General features: G+C 44.5%; 1 protein-coding gene across 1 annotated transcript in view; it reads left to right on the top strand.

The window, feature by feature from the left end:
- The window catches only part of LOC139758368 (uncharacterized), a 79579-nt gene that overhangs the window by 13212 nt on the left and 42171 nt on the right, over positions 1–24196 (top strand). The window contains exon 2 of the mRNA XM_071679667.1: positions 16608–17233. Within this exon, the coding sequence (XP_071535768.1) occupies positions 17146–17233 (88 nt within the window). The 5' untranslated portion in view covers positions 16608–17145. The remainder of the gene's footprint in view (positions 1–16607; positions 17234–24196) is intronic.

The following is a 24196-nucleotide window of genomic DNA, read 5'->3' as shown; positions in this document are numbered from 1 at the left end:
TGGGGCAAGGGTCATACATATATATATGTTCTCTCTCGAGTAGACATTTGAATGGTATATAAAAATATATATATATATATATATATATATATATATATATATATATATATATATATATGTATATAGGACGAAGGATCGTCTTATGTCCAGCTGACGAATGAATAGTGTATTGTTATTGACGTTATACAACGATAGTGATCTGTTAATTAGGATCATATAGACGGGTCTATTCTTCCCATATAAAGCCTTGTTGACCGTGAGGCACTATATTGCCCTACTACTCTCCTTCACATATATCTTATAAACCTAAATCTGACCCCTGTGAACCCGCTCTGACGGTCCATTTACCTCAATATGTGTGGGAAATGCGTCTATGGAACTTGTGAAAATGACGTAACTGACAACGTGAAAGATTTCCGCGTTGGGTTGATAGATCGCAGACGTGGCTCGGCGATTGCCTAAATCTACAAGGAAGGGTTGTGATTTAGATCTACGTGGATGAGAGAGAGATAGAGAGAGAGAGAGAGAGAGAGAGAGAGAGAGAGAGAGAGAGAGAGAGAGAGAGAGAGGATACATATATATGAATCTTTATGGCTTGGGAAACTATTCAATCGTCAGTTCATCTGGCACAATATAGCAATACATGGCTAGCACCTCACTATGCACACTTCCATCACTTATGATTTCTTTACATTTGATGAGGTGGATTGTCCCCGTGAACCGCGTTGTGTATTGTAAAGTCTGAATAACTCGTTTGAACGACTACTGAAGCGCGATTTTCCCTTCGTTGTATATCAACTGACTGTTATATTTCTTGTGTCTTCCCTGATGATGTGATTATTACACGAAAGTGCACTTGGGAACTTGTGTTTCATTTTCCCCGAGGATAACCCCCTCAGAGGAAGAACCTTCATCCAAACACTCTAAGAAGAAGAAGAAGAAGAAGAAGAAGAAGAAGAAGAGGAAGAAGAAGAATCAATACGTAGACACCCTCTCTTTTTTCTTTTTTTTTTTGTTTACATCGAGAGCCATAGAGGGAGCAAGCGACGCGCGACTGGAAAGGATTACGCGAAGATCAAGAGGATTACTGTACGGCTTATAGCATCGAAACACATAAACACACAAAACATAGGTGGGGGTTTTAGGCTTCTCCGTCAGCTGTAGCAGGTCCTCCTCCGTCAGCTGTAGCACGTCCTCCTCCTTCAGCTGTAGCAGGTCCTTCTCCCTCAGCTGTAGGAGGTTCTCCTCCGTCAGCAGTAGCAGGTCCTCCTCCGTCAAGTGTAGCAGGTTCTCCTCCGTCAGGTGTAGCAAGTCCTCCTCCTTCAGCTGTAGGAGGTCCTTCTCCCTCAGCTGTAGCAGGTCCTCCTCCGTCAGCTGTAGCAGGTCCTCCTCCGTCAGCTGTAGCAGGTCCTCCTCCGTCAGCTGTAGCAGGTCCTCCTCCGTCAGGTGTAGCAGGTCCTCCTCCGTCAGCTGTAGCAGGTCCTCCTCCGTCAGCTGTAGCAGGTCCTCCTCCGTCAGCTGTAGCAGGTCCTCCTCCGTCAGCTGTAGCAGGTCCTCCTCCGTCAGCTGTAGCAGGTCCTCCTCCGTCAGCTGTAGCAGGTCCTCCTCCGTCAGCTGTAGCAGGTCCTCCTCCGTCAGCTGTAGCAGGTCCTCCTCCGTCAGCTGTAGCAGGTCCTCCTCCGTCAGCTGTAGCAGGTCCTCCTCCGTCAGCTGTAGCAGGTCCTCCTCCGTCAGCTGTAGCAGGTCCTCCTCCGTCAGCTGTAGCAGGTCCTCCTCCGTCAGCTGTAGCAGGTCCTCCTCCGTCAGCTGTAGCAGGTCCTCCTCCGTCAGCTGTAGCAGGTCCTCCTCCGTCAGCTGTAGCAGGTCCTCCTCCGTCAGCTGTAGCAGGTCCTCCTCCGTCAGCTGTAGCAGGTCCTCCTCCGTCAGCTGTAGCAGGTCCTCCTCCGTCAGCTGTAGCAGGTCCTCCTCCGTCAGCTGTAGCAGGTCCTCCTCCGTCAGCTGTAGCAGGTCCTCCTCCGTCAGCTGTAGCAGGTCCTCCTCCGTCAGCTGTAGCAGGTCCTCCTCCGTCAGCTGTAGCAGGTCCTCCTCCGTCAGCTGTAGCAGGTCCTCCTCCGTCAGCTGTAGCAGGTCCTCCTCCGTCAGCTGTAGCAGGTCCTCCTCCGTCAGCTGTAGCAGGTCCTCCTCCGTCAGCTGTAGCAGGTCCTCCTCCGTCAGCTGTAGCAGGTCCTCCTCCGTCAGCTGTAGCAGGTCCTCCTCCGTCAGCTGTAGCAGGTCCTCCTCCGTCAGCTGTAGCAGGTCCTCCTCCGTCAGCTGTAGCAGGTCCTCCTCCGTCAGCTGTAGCAGGTCCTCCTCCGTCAGCTGTAGCAGGTCCTCCTCCGTCAGCTGTAGCAGGTCCTCCTCCGTCAGCTGTAGCAGGTCCTCCTCCGTCAGCTGTAGCAGGTCCTCCTCCGTCAGCTGTAGCAGGTCCTCCTCCGTCAGCTGTAGCAGGTCCTCCTCCGTCAGCTGTAGCAGGTCCTCCTCCGTCAGCTGTAGCAGGTCCTCCTCCGTCAGCTGTAGCAGGTCCTCCTCCGTCAGCTGTAGCAGGTCCTCCTCCGTCAGCTGTAGCAGGTCCTCCTCCGTCAGCTGTAGCAGGTCCTCCTCCGTCAGCTGTAGCAGGTCCTCCTCCGTCAGCTGTAGCAGGTCCTCCTCCGTCAGCTGTAGCAGGTCCTCCTCCGTCAGCTGTAGCAGGTCCTCCTCCGTCAGCTGTAGCAGGTCCTCCTCCGTCAGCTGTAGCAGGTCCTCCTCCGTCAGCTGTAGCAGGTCCTCCTCCGTCAGCTGTAGCAGGTCCTCCTCCGTCAGCTGTAGCAGGTCCTCCTCCGTCAGCTGTAGCAGGTCCTCCTCCGTCAGCTGTAGCAGGTCCTCCTCCGTCAGCTGTAGCAGGTCCTCCTCCGTCAGCTGTAGCAGGTCCTCCTCCGTCAGCTGTAGCAGGTCCTCCTCCGTCAGCTGTAGCAGGTCCTCCTCCGTCAGCTGTAGCAGGTCCTCCTCCGTCAGCTGTAGCAGGTCCTCCTCCGTCAGCTGTAGCAGGTCCTCCTCCGTCAGCTGTAGCAGGTCCTCCTCCGTCAGCTGTAGCAGGTCCTCCTCCGTCAGCTGTAGCAGGTCCTCCTCCGTCAGCTGTAGCAGGTCCTCCTCCGTCAGCTGTAGCAGGTCCTCCTCCGTCAGCTGTAGCAGGTCCTCCTCCGTCAGCTGTAGCAGGTCCTCCTCCGTCAGCTGTAGCAGGTCCTCCTCCGTCAGCTGTAGCAGGTCCTCCTCCGTCAGCTGTAGCAGGTCCTCCTCCGTCAGCTGTAGCAGGTCCTCCTCCGTCAGCTGTAGCAGGTCCTCCTCCGTCAGCTGTAGCAGGTCCTCCTCCGTCAGCTGTAGCAGGTCCTCCTCCGTCAGCTGTAGCAGGTCCTCCTCCGTCAGCTGTAGCAGGTCCTCCTCCGTCAGCTGTAGCAGGTCCTCCTCCGTCAGCTGTAGCAGGTCCTCCTCCGTCAGCTGTAGCAGGTCCTCCTCCGTCAGCTGTAGCAGGTCCTCCTCCGTCAGCTGTAGCAGGTCCTCCTCCGTCAGCTGTAGCAGGTCCTCCTCCGTCAGCTGTAGCAGGTCCTTCTCCTCAGCTGTAGGAGGTCCTTCTCCCTCAGCTGTAGGAGGTTCCCTTAGGAATATAGGCGTGACCCTGATGGAAGGGACAAACAAACGTCTTGGCCCGAGTGAACAGAGCAGAGAGGCCAGGAAATTAAAGAAACATTCTCTCTCTCTCTCTCTCTCTCTCTCTCTCTCTCTCTCTCTCTCTCTCTTTGAGACGCGTCAGCACCAGGGCATCAAGTAGGCAGGCGAATGGTCGCTGGTAATTCTGTTAGAGGTGTGAGCTCCTCCTCCTCCTCCTCCTGCTCCTTCTCCTCTCTGCTGCTGCTGCTGCTGTTTGGTAAATCCAGGGAAAGCCAGCTGAACCAGAATCCTGAAGGCCATTGTTAGCCGGGGGATGATCAGTGAACATGAGGGAGAGGAAAAAAAAAAAAGGCCAAGGAAGTAGGAAGGAAACCATCGTTACCATAATGACTCCTGGTTGACCCGCCTACTCATACCAGGCGAGAGGGAGGCTGGTGCTGCACACTGGGTGACCAGCCTCGTTGACCTTCGCACTTTAAATCCCACATGGCTCTGCGTGCGTGTGTGTGTGTGTGTGTGTGTGTGTGTGTGTGTGTGTGTGTGTGTGATTTCCCGCTGAGGTGATAATGACCTCAACGGTCCATGAAGGCGTTGCTGGAAGCTTGGCCCACCACCACAGGCTGGACCAATGGTCATCTCGGTTATTTCCGGCGAACCTCTGTCCGCCTCTCGCTGCAAAGTCTCGGGGGTTTCCAGGAGACCTCAATCCTGCATGGTCTCGGGGTTTCCAGGGCTTAATCTTACATGGTTTCGGGGTTTCCAGGAGACCTTACTCTTTCATGGTCTTGGGGTTTCCAGGAGACCTCAATCCTGCATGGTTTTGGGGTTTCCAAGAGACCTTACTCTTTCATGGTCTTGGGGTTTCCAGGGGTCCTTAATCCTGCATGGTTTTGGGGTTTCCAGGAGACCTTAATCCTATATGGTCTTGGGGTTTCCAGCAGTCCTTACTCCTGTATGGTTTTGGGGTTTCCAGGAAGCCTCAATTCAAGCAAATCTCAGGGTGTTCGGGAAGTCATAAGTCTGAAAAGTCTCAAGGTGTCCAGGGAGTCTTAAACCTGGAAAGTCTTAGGGTATCTAGGAAGCCTTAAGTCTGCCAAGTCTCATGGCGTACATGGACCTTTTAATCTGGAAAGTCTCAGGGGTGTTCTGGAAGCCCCAAGTCTACAGAGTCTCAAGGAGTCCAGGAACCCTCAAGTCCAAACTTTATTTCCATGTTTGGCGTCGTTGTCCTCCGAACTGAGGCTCAAGATGTAGTCGTTTTTAGACTTCGATGGTCAAAGAATATTCTTTGGTTATCCAGCAACATTCTTACGTCTCTCTCTCTCTCTCTCTCTCTCTCTCTCTCTCTCTCTCTCTCTCTCTCTCTCTGTGTCTGTGTGTGTGTGTGTGTGTGTGTGTGATTTGCTTCTGAAGTGCTTCTTCAATATGTCGATGATTCCTTTTAGCTCTTAAGACACTCTGAAGTCAGAGATAGGCTGATGTTTCTTTCAGCTCTTAACCTGTGAGGTTAGAGACATACTGGTGTTTCTAAGTACAAGGGGTGCATGTCTGGAAGTGGCTTCAAATAAGACATGTCAAATAAAGTCTACCGGATCACGGCAGACTGGCAGAACTCAAAACGTAAACACACAAGTACGATAAAAAACTGGAAAAAGAGAACGATATGAGAGAGAGAGAGAGAGAGAGAGAGAGAGAGAGAGAGAGAGAGAGAGAGAGAGAGAGAGAGAGAGAGAAGAAGAAGAAGAAGAAGAAGAAAGGAAAAAGACTGCTAAGACCGTCCATTGAGAAGCAGGGAACAAGAGGAGGAGGATGGGGCAAGAGGAGGGGAGTGGAGGAGGGGGGGGTCATAAAATTCGTCAAAAGGTCACGAGTGAAAACTAACAATTTGTTCCCCCTTTCCCTCAGGCGGGCAATATGTCAGGCTTGGCCGTGCTCCTCTTTAGTAACACAGGTAACGTCATTGTGGAACCTCCTGTGGGAGGGCGCTGAGAAGATAGTCTCTGCAACCCTGGAAATCCCCTTCCATTTTTTCACCCCCCCAGTTTTATTTCCATGCGTCAACACTGCATCAACACCGGAGTGTATAACACCCCTGGGATTTCCAAAGCTTCTGGGGACCGGGGTTGGACTTGTAACCAGGGGAAGGGGGATATATATATATATATATATATATATATATATATATATATATATATATATATATATATATATATAGGATGACGTTTATGAGGTGAGACGTTCCTTAACCAGGTCGTCTGTACTCCTTTTCGTCCATTGTCGATAAATCCAGCCTTGCTCAAAGTGATTTTCTTTACTTGCAGTGAAACCATATCTCAATCTCACTGTTTAGTTTCCCTGTTTTTCTTTTCTTACATTTACCTCAGCAATCGTCACTGATGTCTTTTTCTTATCAATGGCACTAAATCAAAATTTACGCACACACACACACACACACACACACACACGCACACACACACGTAGTTACTGAAGACAGGATATACGCGTATTTAAGGTGTGTGTTATATTACGCCTGTTCACGAGATGAGGTAGCACAAGCGTAAAACTCCCTCCCCGTACAGTTCAACTCCGTAATTACACACACACACACACACACACACACACACACACACGCACCTCTTCCATACTTCGCTAATCACCAGCCAATCCAAAATCAAAGTGACAGTCTCGCTCTTTACTGTCAAAACCAATTACCCGTGTGATAAGGCCCTAAACATGAGTTTGCGCAAGCCAATTTCTCCCTCCATTTGAGCAGCCACGCGCGCACACACACACACACACACACACACACACACACACACACACACACACACACACACACACACTGAGCGATAACAATGTCTAGGAAAAGTCTGTGGGGATCTTACCACACTAAATAATCATTACCATGTTTGCATGAATTACCCTAAAATGGGTCAAGAGTTTTGTCTGGTTTTCTGGGATAAAAATTCAGTCGTTTAATCTTCGTATGAGGGATGTATCGAGGGAAGGGGGGGAGGGGGGTGGGGGGTTTGGAGGGTAGTGGGGTGAAGTGGGAGATAAAGTGGGGGGTCATGGGGGGGGTCATGACATATTAATAATGACTTTTAATCATTGTCAGATGTCTTTGGTTTTGTCCTTACCTGAACGTGTATTGCCCTAGACTTTCAGCATCCGAGGAAATTATATATATATATTTATTATACTTAACCGCCGTCTCCCGCGTTAGCGAGGTAGCGCAAGGAAATAGACGAGGAATGGCCCAACCCACCCACATACACATGTATATACATACACGTACACACACACGCATATATATATATATATATATATATATATATATATATATATATATATATATATATATATATATATATAACTAGATGATCAAAGGATTAATGACCTTTCGGGTACACCACAATTTTCACTTAGTATTTTCTTGTTTTATAATACATATGATGATATATATATATATATATATATATATATATATATATATATATATATATATATATATATATCATGAGAAATATCTAAATGAAAATATGGGAATCTATTGAAGAAAAAAGTCTCTATGGCAGATGATGTGTGTCTGCGTTCGTGGTAGTGATTGTGTGTGTGTGTGTGTGTGCGTGTGTATGTGTGTGTGTGTGTGTGTGTGTACGTACGATATTCAAGCACGACGGTACGGCCTTTAAACACGACGGTACGTCGTTGAAGCACGTCGGTACGACCCTCCCTTGTTCGACGTTCTGGCCTTTGGAATGACCCGTAAGGTAGCAGGTCAGAGGCCAAAAGGACAAAGGGTCGTACCGTTTTGCTCCAGGGTCGTCCCGTCGTACTCAAGGCTGAATTGCACCCTCGTGGCCATGTACTGTACGCGTCTGTACCTACATTGACCCTCCCCTTACTTGTGATCAGGTCATGGCCATGCCGGGTAATTAGCTCCGTGCCAAGGCTAGCAATGCGGAGTTAAAAATTGACAATGGGTGATAATAATGGCCCTAAACGGAAGCTCGAATTAATACAGGCGAAAAGAGCGCCAATCGGGATAATTACAGCGGAACATGAACTTTATAGACTACTGTGTGTGTGTGTGTGTGTGTGTGTGTGTGTGTGTGTGTGTTCAAAATTCACTCACTCTACTTATTTACTTAGAAACTCAGAATTCGTCCATCACACTGGTAACTAGGCCGTCTCAGATTTACTTATAAACCACACTTATACTTACAGACCACAGGGCACCTAAACAACACACACACACACACACACACACACACACACACAATAAGCATTATGTATTTAAAAGTAACAACCCCCCCCCACCCACCCCATTTACTTACGGCACAAGTACAAGTGGTAGATTATCTACCACTTGTACATTTCCCAGGGCCACATGAACTCTACACTTCATCGATTCTCTGGTATATACATTATATATATATATAATATATATATACCCTCACCTGGCCCAATTCTCTGTTCCTTCTTTTGAAAAAAAAAAAAAAAAAAAAAAAACGAGAGGGGAGGATTTCCAGCCCCCCGCTCCCTCCCCTTTTAGTCGCCTTCTACGACACGCAGGGAATACGTGGGAAGTATTCTTAATCCCCTATCCCCAGGGATAATATATATATATATATATATATATATATATATATATATATATATATATATATATATATATATATATTTTTTTTTTTTTTTTTTTTTTACCTCCTCCCCTAACTCGGTCCAGCACTAATTCTGTCCTCGTGTTCTTATCCTTACCTCTCCCCCCTCCCCCCCCCACCCCCACCCCCTGCTTTCCCCCTGCCAGCCACGGGGGGGGGGTTGATGGAGGGGGGGAGGGGATTATCCCCTCCTTGGAGAGACCAAAGGATTCTATCGTTCTTGGGACCGTCGCAAAAAACGGAAGAAAAAGAAAAAAGTAGGGGGTTGGCTGTCGATTGGTCCTCCACAGCAGCGCTGGGGGCTGTGTGTGTGTGTGTGTGTGTGTGTGTGTGTGTGTGTGTGTGTGTGTAATGTGTGTTTATTGTTCGACTTCTGTTTGTGTAATACAGGGAGAGAGTTTTTATACCCGTACAGCTAATGTATATACATGTGTACTTCCGTGTAAAGTATTTGACACGCTATACATCACACACTGTTATCACATGTGGTCATGCTACGATAGCGTGGTCCAGCTATGCAAAATGTGTCAGGCGCATGAGACCCTATAACTCATACACCTATAACTCATACACATTCCTCCATAACTCACAAGTGATCCCAAAACATGGACTTAACTGGGTAGGATTAAACTTGGCCTCCTCACTACACTACCCGGTGGAAGTGTACACAACACTCAGTAGGGATGCGAGGGTGTAAGATATAGCGCTATCAAGTGGTGATAATAGTGTCGTAGAATATATATATATATATATATATATATATATATATATATATATATATATATATATATATATATGTCCATGGATGGGACTTTTATATAAGACGATCGAGTGTCCTTCTAACACCGTCGTAAGACAGAGGTGAATGGGTCACCAAGAGGGGTTACTCAAGGGGCGAGACACGAGGGGCGATAGATGGTCAAGCACTGAGCAAATCTATTTCTTCGTTCACTCATTTCAGGTTCCGTCCACAGCTGCTCACACTTCCGCTTTATTGTGGCCACGGCTGGCAGGTGGGCAAACATAACAAGTGGTTCTCAAGTGGCACACAAGTGGTCACCGATTCACGGTTGCCTAGTTACGTGTGTGTGTGTGTGTGTGTGTGTGTGTGTGTGTGTGTGTGTGTGTGTGTGTGTGTGTGTGCGTCATCCTCCCTCCTCCACCATCGGAGCATATCGAGGGCGAAGAGTGTACAGCACCATCTTCACCCTTCACGCTACGCAAACCTCTGCCTTAAACGCAGGGCTAAAGTGGAGGGATTTTCTAAATTAGACTGTCGGAGGGAGGGAGGAAGGGAGGAAGAGGCTTTACCAGCAGAAATAATAATAATAATAATAATAATAATGATAATAATAATAATAATAACGTTCGTTGTGAATCACGTATGATAATTAGCTGCCTGAAATTGTCCAGTCATAAACGAGACATCTGTCCCCATTTTTCCACTAATTTCTAGTGTCCCCCTCCGCCCCCTCTCCTCCTCATCTCTCTCCCTTTTTTATTTTTCATCTGCTTCTTCTCTCTCATTTTCCCTCTTCAACTCACTCCCTTTTTTATTTTTCATCTGCTTCTTCTCTCTCATTTTCCCTCCTCATCTCTCTCCCATTTTTATTTTTCATCCGCTTCTTTCCCATTTTCTCTTCCTTTTCTCCATCCTCGCCAAAGGCTAGTGACCCTTTCCCCCCTTGCTAATGCATCCATCGCCTGGTTAATATGTATCAAATGCCAGCCTCCTATGCCAACACGAGTCGACCAGTTTCCACCATCCTTGGTCGCCGCCAGTCCTTACCTGCTTCCTTTTTACCATTATTGTTATCATTCACTCATTATTCATATTAGTAATCATCATCATTATCATCAATGATATGATCAATCTCTCTAGGATGGAGTGGAAAAGATTTTGAGCGAATGGGGCCTGAACATGCAGGAGGGTGAAAGGCGTCCGCAGGATAGATTGAATTGGAACTGTGGTGTAAGGGGATCGACGTGCAGTCAATGGACTGAACCAGGACATGTGGAGCGTCGTGGGTAAAGCATGGAAAGGCCTGTGGGGTCTGGATTTGCATCGGTAGCGCTGTGGTTTCGGTGCATGACACATGACAGCTAGAGAATGGACGTGAGTGGATGCGTCATTTCTTGCGTCTCTTCCTGGCGCTACCTCTTTAACGCTGGGAAAACGACGGTCAAAATACGAAAATACACCAACAGAATGTGTTCTTTCGTGAATAGTAATTTTTTCCCCCCTGTGCACCCCGATGAAGAAAAATATATCCCTCCACAAACAATTTTCCCTCAACATCGTTGGGCTGAGCGAGACAGCAAAAGCTTTTGAGGAGAGTGAGGCCCCCTCATGACTGTTTTCGCGAGTACATTACCAAGACGAAATCCTTTTAGCCTCTGATGGAATCTTGTCGAGAAGATGGTGTGTCAAAACAGGGAGAAATCTGAGGCGCTTTGAGGACAGTGGTACCTTGAAGACTTGAAGAGAAGGTGGGAGGAAGGGAGGGGGTGTGGGGTCAGGATGTGTTCTCGTTTTCCTTTTTCCCATTTTCTATCTTACTTTTAACGTAATTGAGCATGACGATAGGACGGCCTTGGGAACGTCGGTTACGACCCTCAAAACGGGACGGTAAGGTCCTCCTTGGACGCGTCGGGACGACCCTTGCGAACAACGGTACGACCCTGGAGTCAGGGACGGTACGAGTCTTTAAGCACGACGGTACGTACCTACGAGGACGATTATGCGACGTTTGAACGGAACGGTACGACCCTTGGGTACGAAGGTAAGATCCCCCCTGGAACACGTCGGGACGACCCTTCAATCTGTCTGGAGGATAAAAGGGGGTCTAAGTCATACAGTCGTGCTTAAGGGTCGTACATCGTGCTTGAGGGTCGGACCGTCGCACTCAAGGGTCTTACAGTCAAGTTCAAAGCATTAATGACTGGTTTAAAGATGCTACCTACACATCTGCTTCAGTTTCACTGGCGGAATGAACTGATACTGACAATGAAATATGGAAGGAGTTCTAAGCGCTAATGATGGAACTTTTGATAGCATGATTGCCAAAGAACGTGATGACCACCTGAGCACCGTTTACCGCGTTAGCAAGGTAGCGTCAGGAACAGACGTCCATTCTCTACCGGTCATGTGTAATGCACCGAAACCACAGCTCCCACAGACCAACCTCCATGGGTTACCCCGGACGCTTCACATGACTGCAAGTCAACCCTATTATACCACATCGTTCCAATTCACTCAATTCCGTGCATGCCTTTCACCCTCCTGTATGTTCAGGCCCCGATCGCTCAAAATTTTTTTCACTCAATCCTTACATCTCCAATTTTGACGTAGGTGCTGCCGGACGTGTACATTCCTTTTCTGCACGTATCGCCCGTAAACCTCTCTTCCCTCTCTCACAAGTAACTTCATCATTTCCACCATTCACTACTCTCTCTAACCTGTGAACATCCACCTTACGCATGCCACCACACGCATCTCTCGCATATGACTACACTGTTTTCCTTAATCACCTCCCATTCCTTACCCACACTCCTAGCTCCGTGTACTCTCACCTTTTGCCATTCTACACTCACTCTCTCCTGGTATTTCTTCCCACAAATCTTTTTTCCAGGCTCACTTACTTACTCTCACCACTCATCTCACACATAAGGTGTCCCCTTTTCCAAAAAAAAAAAAGGAAAAAACTCTACAAATCTTCACCTTCGCCTCCAAAAGGTAATGATCAGACATCACCAGCTGCACCTCTTAGCACATTCACATTGAGAAGTCTCTCTTTTACACGCCTATCAATTAGTATGTAATCCAATAATGCCCGCCGACCATCTTTTCTACTGACATACGTATAATTGCGAATGTCTCTCTTTCTTAAACCAGGTATTCCCAATCACCAGTCCTTTTCTTTATCAGCACACAACTCCAGAAGCTGCCCACCACTTCCATGTACACTGCTGAATACCCCAAGCAGCCCAAGTATACCCTCGATTCCCTCATTACTCACCTTTACATTTAAATCGTCCGCCATTAATAACCCGGTCTCTTGCATCAAAATTGCCAAGACATTCACTCAGCTGCTCCCAAAATGCTTGCCTTGCCTCTCAATGATTTTCCTTCTCATGGCCAGGTGTATGAGAACCAATAATTGCCCATCTCTCGCCATCCACTTTCATTCTTACCCACATTAGTTTGGAGCTCCCTTCCTTACACTCTTTCACACACTCCCACAACTCCACTTTCAGCAGCAGTGCTACCCCTTCCCTATACATACACACACACACACACACACACACACACACATATATATATATATATATATATATATATATATATATATATATATATATATATATATATATATATATATAAAACACTGGTTTTCATAAAAATTTTCATCAGGCAGATATTGGAATGGAAAAACTAAGATCCTTTGTTCACCAGTCTTTATAATCTGTTTCTCGAGAGACAGGTCTACATTTCTCTGGGGAAATTTGGGCATTTTGCATTTTCCATCCGGGATGAATTTTTTTTTCCCCTTTCCTTTATGATTTCCTGTCATCAATCACCAAAAATTTATGATAACCAAAATTCACAATCATTTTTTTTTCTCTCTCTCTCCCCCCTCCACTCCATCCTGAAACCGGTAATATACCATTCAAATTTTTCAGTCTTGGTTTTATTATGAATATAAATATATACATATAAAGGCGTCTCAAACTGAGGTCATAATTTTGAATCCCTACTATAATTGTGTTTCCGAATAATCAGATTATTCTTATTTTATTATTCATAACCTTTTTTTTTTTTTTTTTTTGTAAATATAACTGAAGTTGATTAAGTACACGGAGAGCTGAGCTTGTTTTTTTCCCTCCAGCTGAGGGACAGCTTTATCCTCGTTGAAGCAGAGAAGTTCAACGCTAGATTGAAGCTGCTCTACGTTGAAGTTAAACGCTCTTACGTCTATCTTATCTGCGTTGAAGTTAAGCTTTTCTATGATGAAGTTAAGCCTTTGCATGATGAAGTTAAGTTTACTTGCGTTGAAGTTAAGCTCTTCTATGATGAAGTCAAGCTTACATGCCTTGAAGTTAAGCTTTTCTATGATGAAGTTAAGTTTACTTGCGTTGAAGTTAAGCTTTTCTATGATGAAGTTAAGTTTACTTGCGTTGAAGTTAAGCTTTTCTATGATGAAGTTAAGCCTTTGCATGATGAAGTTAAGTTTACTTGCGTTGAAGTTAAGCTTTTCTATGATGAAGTTAAGTTTACTTGCGTTGAAGTTAAGCTTTTCTATGATGAAGTTAAGTTTACTTGCGTTGAAGTTAAGCTTTTCTATGATGAAGTTAAGTTTACTTGCGTTGAAGTTAAGCTTTTCTATGATGAAGTTAAGTTTACTTGCGTTGAAGTTAAGCTTTTCTATGATGAAGTTAAGTTTACTTGCGTTGAAGTTAAGCTTTTCTATGATGAAGTTAAGTTTACTTGCGTTGAAGTTAAGCTTTTCTATGATGAAGTTAAGTTTACTTGCGTTGAAGTTAAGCTTTTCTATGATGAAGTTAAGTTTACTTGCGTTGAAGTTAAGCTTTTCTATGATGAAGTTAAGTTTACTTGCGTTGAAGTTAAGCTTTTCTATGATGAAGTTAAGTTTACTTGCGTTGAAGTTAAGCTTTTCTATGATGAAGTTAAGTTTACTTGCGTTGAAGTTAAGCTTTTCTATGATGAAGTTAAGTTTACTTGCGTTGAAGTTAAGCTTTTCTATGATGAAGTTAAGTTTACTTGCGTTGAAGTTAAGCTTTTCTATGATGAAGTTAAGTTTACTTGCGTTGAAGTTAAGCTTTTCTATGATGAAGTTAAGTTTACTTGCGTTGAAGTTAAGCTCTTCTATGATGAAGTCAAGCTTACATGCCTTGAAGTTAAGCTTTTCTATGATGAAGTTAAGCCTTTGCATGATGAAGTTAAGTTTACTTGCGTTGAAGTTAAGCTTTTCTATGATGAAGTTAAGTTTACTTGCGTTGAAGTTAAGCTTTTCTATGATGAAGTTAAGTTTACTTGCGTTGAAGTTAAGCTTTTCTATGATGAAGTTAAGCCTTTGCATGATGAAGTTAAGTTTACTTGCGTTGAAGTTAAGCTCTTCTATGATGAAGTCAAGCTTACATGCCTTGAAGTTAAGCTTTTCTATGATGAAGTTAAGTTTACTTGCGTTGAAGTTAAGCTTTTCTATGATGAAGTTAAGTTTACTTGCGTTGAAGTTAAGCTTTTCTATGATGAAGTTAAGTTTACTTGCGTTGAAGTTAAGCTTTTCTATGATGAAGTTAAGTTTACTTGCGTTGAAGTTAAGCTTTTCTATGATGAAGTTAAGTTTACTTGCGTTGAAGTTAAGCTTTTCTATGATGAAGTTAAGTTTACTTGCGTTGAAGTTAAGCTTTTCTATGATGAAGTTAAGTTTACTTGCGTTGAAGTTAAGCTTTTCTATGATGAAGTTAAGTTTACTTGCGTTGAAGTTAAGCTTTTCTATGATGAAGTTAAGTTTACTTGCGTTGAAGTTAAGCTTTTCTATGATGAAGTTAAGTTTACTTGCGTTGAAGTTAAGCTTTTCTATGATGAAGTTAAGTTTACTTGCGTTGAAGTTAAGCTTTTCTATGATGAAGTTAAGTTTACTTGCGTTGAAGTTAAGCTTTTCTATGATGAAGTTAAGCCTTTGCATGATGAAGTTAAGTTTACTTGCGTTGAAGTTAAGCTTTTCTATGATGAAGTTAAGTTTACTTGCGTTGAAGTTAAGCTTTTCTATGATGAAGTTAAGTTTACTTGCGTTGAAGTTAAGCTCTTCTATGATGAAGTCAAGCTTACATGCCTTGAAGTTAAGCTTTTCTATGATGAAGTTAAGTTTACTTGCGTTGAAGTTAAGCTTTTCTATGATGAAGTTAAGTTTACTTGCGTTGAAGTTAAGCTTTTCTATGATGAAGTTAAGTTTACTTGCGTTGAAGTTAAGCTTTTCTATGATGAAGTTAAGTTTACTTGCGTTGAAGTTAAGCTCTTCTATGATGAAGTCAAGCTTACATGCCTTGAAGTTAAGCTTTTCTATGATGAAGTTAAGTTTACTTGCGTTGAAGTTAAGCTTTTCTATGATGAAGTTAAGTTTACTTGCGTTGAAGTTAAGCTTTTCTATGATGAAGTTAAGTTTACTTGCGTTGAAGTTAAGCTTTTCTATGATGAAGTTAAGTTTACTTGCGTTGAAGTTAAGCTTTTCTATGATGAAGTTAAGTTTACTTGCGTTGAAGTTAAGCTTTTCTATGATGAAGTTAAGCCTTTGCATGATGAAGTTAAGTTTACTTGCGTTGAAGTTAAGCTTTTCTATGATGAAGTTAAGTTTACTTGCGTTGAAGTTAAGCTTTTCTATGATGAAGTTAAGTTTACTTGCGTTGAAGTTAAGCTTTTCTATGATGAAGTTAAGTTTACTTGCGTTGAAGTTAAGCTTTTCTATGATGAAGTTAAGTTTACTTGCGTTGAAGTTAAGCTTTTCTATGATGAAGTTAAGTTTACTTGCGTTGAAGTTAAGCTTTTCTATGATGAAGTTAAGTTTACTTGCGTTGAAGTTAAGCTTTTCTATGATGAAGTTAAGTTTACTTGCGTTGAAGTTAAGCTTTTCTATGATGAAGTTAAGTTTACTTGCGTTGAAGTTAAGCTTTTCTATGATGAAGTTAAGTTTACTTGCGTTGAAGTTAAGCTTTTCTATGATGAAGTTAAGCCTTTGCATGATGAAGTTAAGTTTACTTGCGTTGAAGTTAAGCTTTTCTATGATGAAGTTAAGTTTACTTGCGTTGAAGTTAAGCTTTTCTATGATGAAGTTAAGTTTACTTGCGTTGAAGTTAAGCTTTTCTATGATGAAGTTAAGTTTACTTGCGTTGAAGTTAAGCTTTTCTATGATGAAGTTAAGTTTACTTGCGTTGAAGTTAAGCTTTTCTATGATGAAGTTAAGTTTACTTGCGTTGAAGTTAAGCTTTTCTATGATGAAGTTAAGTTTACTTGCGTTGAAGTTAAGCTTTTCTATGATGAAGTTAAGTTTACTTGCGTTGAAGTTAAGCTTTTCTATGATGAAGTTAAGTTTACTTGCGTTGAAGTTAAGCTTTTCTATGATGAAGTTAAGTTTACTTGCGTTGAAGTTAAGCTCTTCTAATGGATGTAGATTATAATAAAATCCAAAACAAAATCCTGTATCAGAAGTGACTAACACCTTTTCATTCTTCTTTTTGCAGAGTGGAAACGGGCGTGTCTACCCCCTCTCCCCGTGACTGCTTGAGACAGCAGAAAAGGTGGACACATCTACCCCCAGAGAACTGAACATATAACCACCCCCCCCCAGACAACACCCCCAGAGATAGAAAAATAAAAGAAAACTATACATCGAACACCAGTACTGATCCTTCACTCTGGAACACACAGAGACTCAGTGAGAGGAAAAAGAGAAGAGGGTACTTACAGAAAACGTTGTGAGGAGGAGAGAAAAAAACGAGTGGGAAAATCAGTAGTGTGTGTTTGTGTGTTTATAATCGCCCCTTTTTGCTCCACGAAGAACGAAGGTGGACTTCGAGGGAGAGAGGGAGGGAGGAACCATCCGGTCCACCTACCCCACCCCGTCTCTGGTGGTTCCCGGAGTCCGCCATGTTCGGCGTCCGCGAGAGGGAGGAGAGGCGGAGGAGGGGAGAGTTCTGGGAGAGTTGAGGTGATGTGATATGACGAGGAGGAGGATGTGTGGCGTGTTGTGTCATCAAGCTGTGGCCAGCAGCGGGTAGCATGCCTGGAGCCGCGCTGAGTGGATGGTTCTTCTTCTGCCCTCCAACGCTACCCACCCTCTCCTGGCTCCTCCTCTGCTTCTGTCTCGGTGAGTAGGAGGCTGTCTGCCTCTCTCTGTCCATGTTCCTGTCTGTCTGTCTGTCTATGTTCCTCTCTCTCTCTCTCTCTCTCTCTCTCTCTCTCTCTCTCTCTCTCTCTCTCTCTCTGCACGTATCTGTCTGTTTATCTTTGTCCCTTTAACCGCCTGTCTTCTTACCTATCTGTTTATCTTTGTCCATATTTAAGCGTTTGTATGATTGTCTATATGTACGTCTGTCAGTTTCACTCACTCTCTCAATCACTTTCTTTCCATCTTTTTTCTTCATCTTCATCATATTCCATCCACTGCCCTAACATTTGTCATCTATGTAATATATGTATACTTCTATCTATCTATCTATCTGTCTAAATATATATATATATATATATATATATATATATATATATATATATATATATATATATATATATATAAAATACATATATATGACCTCCGTAGGGTAGCGGTCAGCGTTGCTGACCATGACGCATTCATGGGCCGCCCAGGACCGACCACAGGCCAGTGTCTTCCTGGCGTGGCTGCCACTAGGATGGACAAGCCCTTTGGTGTTGGTGTTGGCATCTGATACTTTATGAACTGTTGCCACCTGATGAGGCGGACCGTCTACGCGAAACATGTTGTATATATATATATATATATATATATATATATATATATATATATATATATATATATATATATATATATATATATATAAACTAACTCCCCCACTAAGTCAGCCTTGCCTACCAGCAACAATAATGTTGGAATTTCAATTAAAACTTTCGGATCCTCAAACACCCACTGGAGACAGGTTCCCTCTCTACCTCACGTTGCCACAACTGTATTTCACATTTAGGTAATCAACGCTGACGACGCGTTACAGAACTCGGGTACAGGAGGACACCAACGTATCCTCGGCAACAGGAGTTCACGACCACATACCTGGCAGGTTTAATGTCAACTGTGAATACGTGTGGAACGGAGAGAGCGGAACGAGGCGGACTATCAAAAAAAAACCCCGTCAGGTTGTAGATGGTAGTTGGCGCAAATGTCATTAGGGTGTGGAATAATGACTTTCTATCGGACGATCGGAGGTAATTACGGACGTGTGAAGGCAGAGATATCACTGGCTTGAGAAGAGGAGGGTAGGATGGAGTAGGAGGGGATGTTCAGGGAGACTGGGAGAGGTGGCAACGGGGGAAGGTCATTGTCTAGAGGTCATAAGTGAATACTGCATGTTCCTGTTTAACATAGTTGCTGTGGCCAGCGTACACTACAATAACATCATATGGAACGGTTACTTATACATATATATATATATACATATATATATATATATATATATATATATATATATATATATATATATATATATATATATATATATGGAGCTGCCAAACAGTTCATCAAACTTCTAGCCTCATTCGAGTGGTGTGTCTTTAGGGACGCGCCATAATGTCACTTCTGACACGGGATTTCAATTAACCCGAGGAATTTTCCGACGCGAAACTGATATACGTAATAGTTGAGGAGGAGAGACCCTGGTGGCCTCGAACTCAAGACCCTGGTGGCATCGAACTCAAGAACCTTGTCATCGAACTCAAGACCCTGGTGGCATAGAACTCAAGAACCTTGGTGGCATCGATCTCACGACCTTGGCATGGAACTCTAAAAGCTCTTAAGTAATCCAGACAATCTGATTGCCCGACTTTTCGGATTTTTCTCTTCTCTTCTTATTTTCCTTTCTTACTTCGGGGTGCTTGAGGAGAATTATTCCCGACAGCATTCATCTCGCTGAATATATAATTGGATATCTCGGAGAAGAAGGAGGGGGGCTATTTTTGGTGGTAAAGAAGGGATGGGTGAAGAAGAAGAAAAAAAATATGCTGGAGTAAAGGAGGTGGGTGAGAGAGAGAGAGAGAGAGAGAGAGAGAGAGAGAGAGAGAGAGAGAGAGAGAGAGAGAGAGAGAGAGAGAGAGAATTCTAAAAGAGTAATGGTTAATTATGAAGCGGAAGGAAATGGGACGAGAGAAAATTAAAGAAAAAGCTGAATAAAGTGAAAGGACTAGGAATAAAGACTGCCAAAGATGGAACAGAGAAGTATGGAAAGAGAAAGCTGAAGTAGAGAAAGGGGAAAAGATCAACGGAGACGAAGAGAGGAAGAACGAGGAAAAAAAAAAAGAGACAAGAAAAAGTGAGTGAAGAAAAGCAGACAGGCATAAAGAGAGAAGATTGAAGGGGGGGGAAAAAAAAAAGATTGGAGATGAAGAGGAGAGAAGCGAAAATGAGGGGGGGGGGGGGGGGGGGGAGCTGAGCGAAGACGATTGTCTGTGTGGCATAAATCATTCAGCAAGGCAGAGATTTGAAATGTGGGGGGCATCACGGGCGTCTCCTGGTCGTGACAGCTGCATTTGGCGACGACCGAGGCTGGAGGAGGAGGAGGAGGAGGAGGAGACGGGCTGAGGAGACGGGCTTGAGGGAGAGAGAGAGAGAGAGAGAGAGAGAGAGAGAGAGAGAGAGAGAGAGAGAGAGAGAGGAAAGATGTTGTTCAGACGTAAACTAGGAAGGGGAGGAGGTATGCCATTACGTCACGAACGGATGAGGATAGTAAACACAGACAGACACAGGGGGAAAGGTTGTGAAAGGCACGCAGGTGTTCCGTTTCGTGGTTGCGCCACCCACCGTTGTGTGCTCGTGCGCTTCCCTGTATTTGCAGAAGTCGGTCGGTGTAAAAATTATATTCCGAACCCCTTAACATGACGGTATGACCCTTGAGCACGACGTTACGACCCTTGAACACGACGGTAAGACCGTTGAACAAGACGGTGCGACCCTTGAGCACGACTTTAAGACCCTTGAACACGACGGTACGACCCTTGAAAACGACGGTACTACCCTTGAACACGACGGTATGACCCTTGAGCACGACGGTATGACCCTTGAGCACGACGGTACGACCCTTACCTGAATACGAGTTTACGACCCTTGAACACATCGTTACGACCCTTGACCGCCGATGACACGATCCTGGAACACTTAGAACGAGCCTTTGGGCATGATGTTACTACCCTTATATAACCTGGACTTTTGTTGTCCTTAGTCCTTAAAAAAGGGCAGGTCAAAGGCCACGCACCCCTCAGCACCCGTAGATGGCACCGACGTTTTCAAAGGTTCACACAGAAATCTATAAGTCCTGTTGTTGTCTCTGTGTGTTCTGCAACGTCACCAGTCGGTCCAGTGACGTCCATACACACACACTCCCTTCATCACAAAGTCTCGTCCTGGTCTTCCATCGCTCGCATCAATTCACATCCTCGTACTCAACCAGTTCTTCCTGTGCGTGTTCATAGTTAGGTTTCAATCCAACTCTCTGATGAAATCCTATTGGGGGTCACACACACACACACACACACACTTGCAGTGTGGATTTATATATCTTTTTTTTTCTCCTTGGCTTGACTTGGGGGGTCAGTAATATTCTTTCATTTACGAGTATTGCCTTCGTATTTCACACTGAGGTCCTCGGCCCAGCTAGATTGGCAATACCACGTTAAACATTTCTCTTTTAAGCTTCTGTTCGTATCGATCTTCTGGCCAATTTGTCTCCCGCTGACGCAAATACAAAACTTTTTCAATCTCCTCACTGTATCTATAATATTTCCTCCTCCCATCCCATCTATCCTTTGGTTTCTAAATACCATTAGACAATGACCCTCTGTTCGTTAATCATCTTCTTCCTCCTCTTCTTCTTTCTTCTCCTCCTTTCTCCTTTCTACACCCTGTGTCTCTCAGACCCCAATTTTCCTCCTCCTCCTTCTCCTCCTCTTCTTTCCCCTCCTCCTCCTCCTTTTCTTTCCCTTCCTCCTCCTCCTCCTTTCCCCACAGAGTGTCTCTCAGACCTCAACCGTATCCTAAACTGACTGTTTACCAAGCCGCTTTCAAGGTGTATAATGTATCGGCTGTAGACGCCAGCTTGCTGCACCAACGCCCGCCTCCCTGCCACTGCCACCGCCAGGGGGATTGCGTTGCATGTTTCCCTCCATTCTGAGGGCACTCGGGGAAGCCGCCCCTCCTCAGAGATAGCGAGTGTCGGTGGACGTCTCTTGTCCTTCAGACAAAGGATTTATACGCCTATCCTGCCCCGAGAGGGTGGATGATTTTTTATCCTACCGTATGCATGCTCTCTCTCTCTCTCTCTCTCTCTCTCTGCCTCTCCGAGTACTACACGTTACGCCTGACCTCATGGCAGTACCTCGTCATTCAAGTACTCCTGTAGGTAGGTCTTCATGGCAGAACCTCGTCGCATGTACCGCTGCAGATAGGTCCTCATGGCAAGAAGAAAAAAAAAATTGGTGGGTACCCTTCAGTTAAGTTGGCAGTCAAAGGGCAGGTTCTGTACCCTTTCTCCTCAACTGAATCCAGCTCATACTTGACATGGATATATCTACTGACGGTGGCGTCCAGCAGCGGTGTGGCCTCCTCCAGGTAAAAACCTGGAGTCATATGGTGGACCAATCTATCCCTAGCCAGACTATCAACTCTGCTTTCCCTCCTCTTCCTCTTCTTCTCGTCTATACACACACAACTCTCCTTTCCCTCCTCCTCCTCCTCCTCTCCTTCTCGTCTATGCACACACTCCCTCCTTTGTCACACTCCTTCGTATTCCTTTTCATCATCTTCTTTTATCATAAGTGCATTAACTTTCTCTTGTACTTCCCTAGCCCACTAACTGCTGCCATACACCGTCAAACCAACCCTCCTAAATATTCTCAAATACGCTTATTTTCTTTTCCGATCTTTTGTTTTCATTCAATCTTTCGTTTTCTGTCATTTTTTTTTCTTAGTCTCTCGGCAAAGAGCTCCGTTTTCTCACTACACTTAAACCCCTCGTCCGCGGTCGTCATGTGAAGGCCAGTTCGTACCCATGGCTCCAGACAGCTTCCCTCTGAATGGGTAGATTCCCACTGTCTATCTGTCTTACCTGTCTTCAGAGCCACTGCGGAAACCGCCACCTCAGCTCTCAAACGACCGATGTAAAAGAAAAAAAAGAAAAATAGAAACACAGGTCCAATACCTGCCAAACGAATGAACCTCTCTCTCTCTCTCTCTCTCTCTCTCTCTCTCTCTCTCTCTCTCTCTCTCTTTCTTCCCGATACCATTTCAGTCCACGATCCCGTCAGCACCACAGTGCATCTCCAGCCGCCTCTCTGGAATATACGAGGAAAAAAAAAAGGTAAGAAATAAATGAACTTCTTTCTCATTCCTTGTAGCGACTCTTTCTTTATTTCTCTCTTTCTCTCTCTCTCTCTCTGGCCAGTTTAGCAACTTGACCATCCATGGGGGTAAGGAGAAATGGACACATATCACCCCTATACATAGAAAAACAAAAAAAAAAGAAATACAAGACATAAGCTTAAATTACCGTCCAATTACCCTAAAATCCACACAACACATTACAACAGAATTTATTATAAACAATCAGTTATCTCACACTATAGACTTTATTATCCTGTATCCAGCAGAAATAAGATTATGACAGCACTTAACCTCTTCATGGACCACTATCAGGTCTCCTTGTTAGCCGTCCTTCCATGGACCGAACTAATTGCTCCTTTAGTTAGTACCAAGTAACTCTCACTACACACACACACACACACACACACACATGTCTGCCAAATGGCGTCCTAGCTACGTTTCTTCGCTGTCTATCAACTGACTTATATTTCTTTCTTGTATCTGCCCTGATGATGTGATTATTAGACGAAAATGCACTTGCGAACTTATCGAGTTTCATTACCCGTGGACTCATAGGAATATATACATATATATATATATATATATATATATATATATATATATATATATATATATATATATATATATATATAGGAATATATATATAAACTTTTCAATCAGTCTTCCAATATATGCCTCTCCCGTTTTTCCTTTACAACAACCAGTAAATTCCCAAGTCCCGCAGTTAATTTGATGACGCGCGAACTAAGTTTTCGCTCTTATGGGCGGAAACTCGCTCAAAAATTCTTGGGGAGTTACGCTCCCCTCGCGACGCAGGAAGGAGGGAGGTAGGGGAAGGAGGGAGGAGGAGGAGGAGGATGTGGGTGGGGGGGCGTGGCCATAGGAAAGTTGTGACGGTCAGCCGAACAAAAAAAGAAAAAAGAAAGAAAAAAACTTTCCAACAATAGCCATAAACCCAACTTTCGCCTCTCTCTTCTTTCTTCCTCTTTTTTTTTTTTTTTTTTTGAGGCAGGGGAAGTGGCAGTCCTGTGGCTAGGGCGCTATGGTTTCTTACGTCCAGTGGCATCGATGTTGGTGAGGGTTCGAACCCCACCACGGGGAGGGAAAAGGTTGGCTGACGTGTTCTAACGCCTGATACTGGAATTTCGTCCACAAGTTTTACTCCAACTTCATCCATCTTTACACACACACACACACACACACACACACACACACACACACACACACACACACACTCGCTCGCCGTTTCTCTGAATTAGCGAGGTAGCGCCGGGAACAAAGGCGACACCCACTCACACTCATTCTCCAGCTGTCGCTTGTAATGCAGCCGATACCACAGCTCCCCCATCCACAACCAGGCCCCCCACTGAACTGAACCTCTCTCTCTCTCTCTCTCTCTCTCTCTCTCTCTCTCTCTCTCTCTCTCTCTCTCTTTCTCATTCTTCCACGATCACATCCACTCCGAGGTATCCACATCCTCCATATTTTCTTTACTGGACCTCAAACCCACTTGTCATTTTCCCTGACAAACCTCATAACCTCATGTTCACTCACATTAAAACTCTCATCTCCCTTTCTTTGCATTCTCCTAACCTCAAACATCCGCTCCCGTAGTTTCTCATTCGAGCTTTGCCACTAGCGCCGTGCCATGTGCAAACAGAAAATGACCCACTTCTTAGGCCCCCCCGCTCGCTCCCCACTGCTCCCAGCATT

Source organism: Panulirus ornatus, chromosome 30 (genome assembly GCF_036320965.1).
Source record: "Panulirus ornatus isolate Po-2019 chromosome 30, ASM3632096v1, whole genome shotgun sequence".
In the NCBI taxonomy this organism is placed as follows: Eukaryota; Metazoa; Arthropoda; class Malacostraca; order Decapoda; family Palinuridae; genus Panulirus; species Panulirus ornatus.
The sequence above is the reverse complement of the archived record's forward strand: the minus strand, read 5'-3'. Positions and strand labels throughout refer to the sequence as shown.